At 35.3% G+C, this 9,716-nt stretch overlaps 1 protein-coding gene across 1 annotated transcript in view; it reads left to right on the top strand.

Moving 5' to 3' along the window:
• The window catches only part of SLC26A7 (solute carrier family 26 (anion exchanger), member 7), a 91,194-nt gene extending 84,960 nt beyond the window's left edge, over window positions 1-6,234 (top strand). The window contains exons 15-18 of the mRNA XM_004679736.2: window positions 153-253; window positions 4,672-4,726; window positions 4,801-4,904; window positions 5,917-6,234. Of these exons, the coding sequence (XP_004679793.1) occupies window positions 153-253; window positions 4,672-4,726; window positions 4,801-4,904; window positions 5,917-5,952 (296 nt within the window). The 3' untranslated portion in view covers window positions 5,953-6,234. The remainder of the gene's footprint in view (window positions 1-152; window positions 254-4,671; window positions 4,727-4,800; window positions 4,905-5,916) is intronic.
• Window positions 6,235-9,716: the final 3,482 nt, after the last annotated feature.

The following is a 9,716-nucleotide window of genomic DNA, read 5'->3' as shown; positions in this document are numbered from 1 at the left end:
CCTATCTCTGATAATGAGCAAAGTACATCATATCTGAGGATATAAATAAGTATTTGTTGCATCCTTAGAGATAAGACCCCCCCCCCATTCTGCAAAGTGAGCGGCAGGACATTGCAGAAGTTCCCTAACTCAAATATCTGTTCCTCCTCCAGAAGAAACTTCACAGCCCTGCCCGAATGAGAAGTGTTCGCTCATCCTGGATTGCAGTGGGTTGACCTTTTTTGACTATTCCGGGGTCTCCATGCTTATTGAGGTATTTACACAGTCTGTATTTGGATAGATTCTTTCCCTTCCCGTCAGTAATTGGTTTTCACCAGTCCCCAACTCCAGAGCTCAATGCTGCTCATTTCAAAAGAACATAGAATTCCATCCCTCCTGCTCCTGTTAATTTGTTTTCAAGAGACCCTATTGAGCTTCCTGGTGTGTGTATGTGTGGAGACCGAAGGTGAGGCTCTTCATGTGGAATGCTCAGAGAGAGAACATAGATTTGAGATGTTGTGGCCATGGTACATGGGAGCAGTCATTGTATAGTTTTCAGAAAGAAGGGTAAAATTCCCCCTGTGTTACAAATGGCTTTGGTGATGGCTGGATATTTTCTCTCACGTTGTGGCTGAGCTCAGTTTAACCCACACCATTCCTGGTTGCATTGCAGGCACTTTTCTCCATTCTCATGGACAGTGGTGATTAATTTCTACCCCATGATTTCTGTGGGGTCTCCATCACCTTGGTGTGCAGAAAATAAAAATCTTTATTTTTTAAAAAACTTGTATATGTCACAAGCTCCTATTACCACACCTGTAGGAGCACTTCATTTGCTGATTCACTGAAAACTCAGAAACTTCCGAAGTGTTTCCTCCTTGTTTTTTTTTGTTTTTTTTTGAGTAAGTACTAAGCCAACAGGAATTTATTAATTTATTTGCTTTATTATTTCTCTTTGTTGTCTTCCTCAATTCCCCAAATTTGTTGGGGGGTTCTTGAGGATAGAGCAACATCTATCCTCAGTTCTCTATCAGCTTCTGCTGCCTGAAGCTCATCAGTACATCTTGGCTCTGAGTGTTTGCCCCACAAAAGATCTCCTGTCCTGGCCTCAGCGTGTCCACCTTCTTCAGGTGTGAGTGATATCCATCAAGACTAATCAAAGCCCTCTGGACATTGCTGGAACTCTTTCTCTCCATATTCAATGCTCACTCCTTCAGTTTTCCTCCACCCTGGTCTGCTTAGCTCAGTGACGCTGCTGCATTTCTCCTGGGTTCCTCTTCAGAGAGTCTTGGCTAAGAATTTGCCAGGGGACAGAAAGCTAACATGCTGGAAAGCTCACCTCATTTGTTTTCTTTCTTTCAGAGAACTGAGTTCTGTGCACCCAGTCCCCATAGTCTGGAAATAGTTGGTTGTATATTTCTAGCTGGTGTCTACTGATTTACAGAGAGTAGATGGTTTTGTTAGTTACTTTCCATGGTCAGGGGTTGAAATCTCACATGGACTTTTAAGGGGTTAAGGTCAGGCACTTTCATGTGACCTCTTGCTACAGAGTGATTGTTTTCTGTCACATTGCATACATAGCTGGCTCTACTCATTTGTATTTTATATTTTAAGTGTTTGACCTTTCAAAATCCAGATAGTGCAAATTTTAGTATTGCTCTGATCTAGAGGTGGGATGGGACTATATAAAGTGGAAACTGCTGATTGGTGAAAGTCTGAGAGAACAACTCAGTCTTGTGTCACTAGCCATGAGGTGTGGGGGAAATGTTCTAACCAGCCTGGAACTCAGCTTATTCATTTTCTGAAAATGAGAGGGTGATTTTTGTTTCAGGATTAGCAGAAATTCAGAAAACAAATTATGTAAAAGAACTAAATGTAAATATTCTAGGCCTTAAATCTTGTGGGGTTTTTTTTTTTTTTTTAGTACATCATCCTTTACTCTATATAATATTGTTTTACTTGATTTTTCACTCTGAAAGCTTTGCACATCTCCCCAGAGTTCAACCTGAATGGTTTGTATTTTATTGCATCAGAATCCAGCCCATTAACCCTCTTCATTGGAGGGTTTCTGATATATGACAATTTTTTTCACAAATTACTTTCAATTCATCTTTATCAAAAGTTCCTGTGTACTTTGAAAATAGAGTTACAAAAAAAGGACACTTACAAGATGGTCTCTACTCCATACCATACTTCCTTCTCTCCAGGATTCTGCTTAAAATCCTCTCATTTATGAGGCCTCCTCTGACATCCCTTAGTGAGGTAGTAACTGCTACCCACACCAGCTTTCTTTTCCTTGATTTATCTTTTGCCATTTTGATCACCATGTTGCTGAGCTGTGGGCCACCCTTGTAGCATTCTTCAGCTTGTGTGCGCAAAAATTACCTGGTTGATCTTCTGGGACTCAGTTTTGGTTCAGGAAACTTTCGTTTAAACAACCCTTAGGTGATTCTGAAGCAGGTGACTCAAGGATTGTAATCTAGAAACACGAAACCAGTATTGCCATTTCCTGAGAAAGGCCAGGATGTGTGTTTCTTGTTTCTATTGTATGTGCTAATATTTAGGAGCTGTCCTGTCTAGATACTGCAACGCAAGACTCAGAGTTAGTAAAAGGAGGACAAGGCCACCTATTTTTTTTTTTTTTTTTTGCGTGTAGGACCTAAGCTTAAAAACTCAAAGGAATCTGAGTAATACAGGTGTCCAGCAAGTTCAGACCTCTTTATTCATCTTCGTGCTTTTTAAATTCTGTTCTGTGAAATGATAGAATAAGGTGACTTATGTTTTTATTTTAAAATTGGCAAAAAATGACATTTGTGTGCCCTCCCTGGTAGCGCAGTGCGTTAAAGCATAGCACTAAGAAGCTAAAGCCACTTCAGCATGAATTCGATCCCCGCCCACCCTGGAGGTGACCACATGGTGCAGCAGACCTCTTCTGACCTGCCCGCTGCTCCCCTCAGTATTCATCAGTTGGACTGTTCAGCTCCTCACTCTGTCTCTGGTGAATCTTCTCACAGCACCTGCACTTCTAGACTGTACCCCAGTTTTCTATGCATAAATACATCTTTTAAAAAAAATGACATTTGCCCTTGGCCTGGTAATTTTAATCTGCATTTATAAATCAGCAGTTTCTATCAGTCTGACTTCTAAAATTTCTTTTTTATTATTATTATTTTTTTCATTTTGGTCCCTGTAAATTTTGGTATATGCAAAAAATATAGGCTATAAATCTAAACAAATGCTAGATCTTTTTAAATACTAATATTAACCATTTAACTACTTCTCTAATCTGGGTCTAATTATATGTTTATTGTTCTGTAAACTTTAAGTGAAAAATACTCAATTTATCAGCTTTCTCTGAAGCTTAGACATGATATATTGCATATAATATATACAACAAAGTTTGTTTTTTTTTTAGCAGTTAGTAAGTGCTCAGTAATCCTGGTTTCTATTATTTGTTCTCATTTTGCAAATAAAATCATTAAGACTAATACTATTTCTTAGTTTCAGCAACCCTGACAGTAGGTCCAGAATAAAAAGCCAGTGAGTATCTCGACCATGCATGTCTACCTGCGTTCTAGCAGTACCTCAGGATTTTCTTAGTCCCCTTAGCATAAGAAACATTTTCCTAAGAGTTACAGGTTGAAAAAAATTAATTATGACTTGTATTTATTCTTCTACTTAGTACAAGCTGAGGTCAGGAACTAAAGATTGTTTTACCAGTATGTGTTTGTGCTTCACTGTACTTAAGAAAAAGTCAAACACTGATGGGTCACCTTGAATTAATGCATCTAATGGCAAGTCACAGTTTGTATCTTATTAGTTTGTTTGCTTGCTTGCTTATTCGTGCTCACAGTACTTTATTTCCTATCATTCCACATTTCTAACATAGAGAGCTCCTTACTGCTAGAAGAACACAATGGAAAGTTTGGGATCTGAAAGGCATACAGCTAGAATGTCTTATAAATGCAGACTTCTACATTTGTATATGTAGGACACATCACTACTAGATAACCTAACCATGACAACACTTCTAGAGTTGATTTCATTGGGTCTTACGGTCTGGTCAGGAGAATTAATATTAAATTTAAGGTTCAGTGAGTTCTCCCTACTTATGATTTTTCTAGGATTTGAACAAGACATGACCCTAAAGTATATCAAGCATTATTTGTTAGGATCGCTCATTGTGATGTACTTTTGAAAATAGAAGTCAGGCAATCAAATTTTATTTCAATTTTAGTGAGGTTCTCAAATTGTCACCCACGAATGTGGTTCAGAAACCCATGAACATGCACAGACTGTAAAATATTAATAAATAATAAGTCAGTAATTTTCATCACTTTCACAAATGGATCCTCCAAAAAACAAATGTTGAAAACAATATTGGTATCCTTATAGAGGAAAGTGGATTTTTTATTTTTAATGAAATGAAATAGAAAATGTAAGTAGCCAAAGTTTAGTTTAGGTAAAGGTAGATGTCAGATGCCCTGCTACTTTAATCTTAGTTTGCTTTGACAGCCTCTTCCAGAAGCTACCAGGGCTTGCTTGACTGTGTAACAATGCCTCCCTCTGGTGGTCTGACATAATAAGCAGTAGCTTTTTATTAGGAGAATTTTTCCTTTCTGCTGAAGTCCTTGTATTCCTTCCTACTTTAAGTCCTGACTTAATTGTGTGCATACTATTTAATTCTTTCAGGTTTACATGGACTGCAAGAACAGGAGTGTGGATGTATCATTAGCTCATTGCACAGGTAAGGGGTGTCATACTGAATGTGATTACGCTTCTCCGCCGTGTATCCTGATATCACTTATGCTTTTCTTGTAGCTTCCTTGATAAAAGCAATGAACTACTGTGGAAACCTAGACTTAGAGAAACCAATATTTTTTGAATCGGTATCTGCTGCAATAAGTAACATTCATTCAAATAAGGTGAGTTGAACAAGTTGGCATGCAGGCTTTACAAGAATAATTCGAATGTAGAATCAAGAACTTCACATTTTTAATAATAACCTATTATTATAATAGGCTCTCAAATCTATTAAATCTAGACTTCTAAAATCTATTAAAAGTTCCCATTATCAAACATCTTTGCTGCAAGTTGAGAAGTGTTTCTATTCCTGTTTTTTTAGCCAGGTATGAAAATTGTTCAATAATTTGAATGTTCTGATAATATCACTGCCTAGAGGATTTAGTGATCACTTATTAAACAGCTTTCTTATAAAATAAATGCTTCTTTTTGGCTCCATTATCTTGAGAATTTGAATCCATTCTTGCTATGTGCAAAAGAACTAAATATAGACTAATAGATTTTTTTTTCTCCGAACTTTTGCTTCTAAACTTCTTTTGCCACCCTTGGAAATATTATTTACAGAATCTAATGCTTACATGATCTCAAGTGTTAAAGTTATCTTCTGAACACCGGACATATGATGAATTTTGGAACTATTCCTAAAGCTTTGATTTCCTGTAATTTTTCTGTGACTTTGAGTCATTTGCTCATCCCTAGAACATCACTTGGTGCCTCCCAGAGTCATCACTATTATATTCAATGAGAACAGTATGTATTTACAAAATAATAATAATAACAGCATTATTATTATTATTATTATTACCATCATTACTATTAAGCTACGAGTTGGAGTGATTATCCTGTTTTGGACACATTCCTAGAGCTTGACCTATCTCAACTCTCTAAATTTGCCACAACCTTATGAGATAGATAGTATTGTGTAGCCTGTCTTTTGAAATGAGGAAATTGAGGTTCAGGAAAGTTATTACATTGTAAGAGACAGTCAGCAATCTGACCTAGACTTGGAGTTTTAAACTCTCTGCTCTGATAACTCATAGAACGTCCATTTTCTTAGCTTGGCTGTGTGGTTTATCCTATGACTACAGTAATCTTAAGACTCAAATGTGCTTGTTTCTCCCTCTTCTATTCCAGAATTTAAACAAACTCAGTGACCACAGTGAAGTCTGAGAGAGTCATTTACTGCAGTACATCTATTGTTTTTGGCAACTACCCTGGGGCAGCCATATACATACTCTAGCATTTTGCACAATTCTTTTATTGCTGTTGTTTGGATCCTATAGGTGACTTCTAATGCAAGAAAGATGATGTGGCCTAGTAACCACATAGCCACTGGTCAAGATTTACCGATAATCTTTTCTAATTTTGCTATAATAAGCAAAATCACTTAATAGGTTGTTGTAGAATTGTTTTATAAAAATTGGTGAGCATTTAGTTTGAGTTAACTCAAATGTTAGGATAAATTTCTTTTCTTTTTATTTTGTATTGTTTTACTATTTTTTTTCCCTATAAGTTAATTTGTAAAATGGAGAAACATTTGTCCTAAGATAAGATTTAGTACAATTGAAAACCATTGTAAAAATACAGGATTATTTGTAATTAAAATAATTTAGCAAATGTATGATTTTTCCTTACCCCCCAAAAAATCTCCATTAAATATTGATAAGACTAAATTTCACAATGAGCTGAAAGTCATAGAAAATTAGTCAAACAAAACTAAATAACAAAGTAGAATTCATTGGTGTCCATAACTTGCCATGCATGAGATTCATCAGGGCTGTTTTCAAAATAACCATTATCCTAATGAAACCAAGTTTCTGACCTTAGTTCATTTTGCTGTGAGTATTCAAAATTCTTAGGATCTTCAATTTTGATTATCCTAATTCCTACTTTTCTACCCCATAAAAGCTTGTTTTCACTTTAAATGCTCTGTAGCCAAGACTATGGAATAGCACATTTTATATCTTGCCCCTGAATATGATTGCTAAATGACAAAATAGAAAACACGGACTTTCCTACTTCAGAAAGACAGTATAAGTTATAGAATACATTTATCTCTATATATCCATTTAGATAGATAGATAGATAGATAGATAGATAGATAGATAGATAGATAGATAGATAGATAGATAGATAGATAGACACCCATAGCATGTTTTTATTTTGCTATAGGACAGCTTGGATACATGATCATCTATAAACTCACCAAACCAACAGAATAATTGAAAAATAAGCACCATACGACACCTGACCTAAATAAGTTATTGTTTTCATGCTAGTACATGTGTTTTCAATCACATGCAGTTACACAGGTTTGTATTTTTATCTAGGAATTTGACATATGAAGAATCTCACATTCAAAGTGCACATTTGTATTTGAGCCTTAAGGTGTTTTAGGTTTTGAAATTACTAGTACAACAAAAGCCACATGCTTTAAAGTGAATTTAAGAAGTAGATTTTAAAATTAAAAGATCAATTATTTTGTGGGCAACTGTTAAGAGAAAACTCTTGTGCCTACCGAATGATATGATGATTCCCACCAAATATGTGGTAAATATATGACAATTTTAACATTAAGCCATAGGTAGGGCAAGGCAATAAAATGAAATGGTAATAATGAATATTGTGAATTCTCATAACTTAATTAACCATTAACTTTGATTGGCATGAACTGAAAAGCAGTCTTTGTCCCAAAGGAAGTCTCAATCTCTTAATTTTGATTAAAATGTAGAACTTTCATTCATACTGTTCCAAGAAAAGATGGAGATCATAATTGGAGGCTAAATTTCCTTAGAGAAAGAAATTTCACTCTGCTTTCCAATGAAATTACTCTAATGGGTATGGTGGTAATATTCACCATCTCTTATCTATTGATGATTTGCACATAACCATGATACAAGGAAAGTTAAAAAAAATATATTTTGCCATTTTGCCATGCAACTTTAACTTTAGCTAAAAATGCACTGCATGCATTTTCCATTTTTTTTTTAGAGATTATGGACCACAGATAACATTAGAATCATTAATCAATGGAGATGCATATAAATGCATATTCTATTTTACTGTTAAAAGTGGCATAATATTTTCTAAACAGGAATGCTTTAATACATTTTAGTGCTGATATAAAAGTTCAGTGGGTAAAACTTTGAAATCAATAGTCAATATTATTTTCAAAGTTAAGAAAGACCTAACCATGCACCAAATAAACTTCTTTGTTCTAAGGTTTCTCCTACTAAGGTCACAGTGATTGTGGACCTGGAGGAACTCTCTGGAATTGAGTTCTAGGAGTCCAATAGTGGGATATAAGTTTTAAACCAAAGATTCTAAAATATAAATGTTTATTTCAAAGCCGACATTAACACAAGAACTATAATATGGTCATAATGTTAAAATGTTTCTAGTCAAACAATTATTTTCATGAGATCATATTATTTATATGTATATACACACACACAAACACACACACATATATGATTAAACGACTACTTAGTATGGTAAAATAAAACCGGAAAAAGTTAGAACTGACCTATAAGAGTATTAACAGAGTGACATATAAATTAAGCACAAAATAGATAGCCAGTAAAAAGACTGTTAACATTACATTTATGCAAATTAAATACCCTTAAATTTTACCATTTATCATTCATTTTAAAGGTTATTTGCCCCGATTATATGATTCAAGTGTTATAAGGTCTAGCTTGAACTACTTTACAGTAATTTATTTGACAGAACTCTATTCTATAATGCATAAAGTAATGAGGAAAGAGATCTTTCTTTCTCAATGAAAATATTAATGTGTTCATACCCTGTATGGATAATGTTTGACATTTAGCTATTACCAAAATATATTAGTGTAAGTATATTGTTGAACATACATATGCGTTAGAAATGCACTTTCTGCATTCTGTGGGATGATGGTCTAATTCAAATAGAAAACGTTTTCTGGCAGTGAGTTTGTTGCCAGATTTCAAATAGGGAGTTAAGTGGTGCTTTCACAATCCAAAGATTTTTAGTTAAAAATCATGTAGTCTAATATACTGCACTTATTTTTTAATATTTTCAAATGCATTTAATTATCTTTTTTATAATCCTTTGTACTAACTCAGCATGTAACAACCAATTTACATGGAAATAAATTGAAATATGATAACTATTATGCTTAAATGGATTTGTGTCCAATATTTCAATGTATTTACTCTCCTGCAAAGCAAATAGTACACATTGCTTTCTTAGACTGACCACAGAGTTTTATGTGTTGAAAATTCCTGGAAGTATCCATTATTATTGGTAATGTGTTTTTCCACAATGTCAGCTTGAGACTGTGAGGTATTGTGCTGTAAGTTATGGACTGCTGATAAGGGCACGTTTTGCTGCAAGATTAAATTGACATGATCTTTTTTTACCAGGTTTATATCATTTTATCCTAATTTCAATGTGCATATTTTTATTTGGGTGATTTCTAGGCCAAATTAAATGTTTTCAACACTCTAAATTTATAAATTTATGGGTTCAAGGGCACAAATGCAAGTCTTTCTTAGAGTTGTTGGAATAAGTCAAGGAAAGTAGATAAGAAGCAGGGAGTAGATATTGCTGCCTAGGTAACAGCAGAAACAATGACTAATGGAATTATCCTAATCTACTTATTTACTATAACAAATATCCTAGACTTGGAAGCTTAAAAAAATAGACATAAATTGGCCCTCCCTGGTGGCGCAGCGGGTTAAAGCACAGCACTTAGAATCTGAAGCCACCTCTGCATGCGTTCGATTCCCACCTGCCGCCTGCCCGGGAGGAGACCACATGGCGAGCCAGACCTCCCCTGACCCGCCCGCTGCCTCCCTCAGCAGTGTACCTCGTTGATCTGCCTGTTCTGCTCCCCACTCTGTCTCTGGTGAAGCCTCTCACCGCCCCTGAGCCTCTGGCCTGTACCCCAG

This window comes from Condylura cristata, unplaced genomic scaffold (genome assembly GCF_000260355.1).
Source record: "Condylura cristata isolate star-nosed mole 26May11 unplaced genomic scaffold, ConCri1.0 scaffold00009, whole genome shotgun sequence".
NCBI lineage: Eukaryota > Metazoa > Chordata > Mammalia > Eulipotyphla > Talpidae > Condylura > Condylura cristata.
Note: the sequence above shows the minus strand (reverse complement) of the source record. Positions and strands in the feature narration are given on the sequence as shown.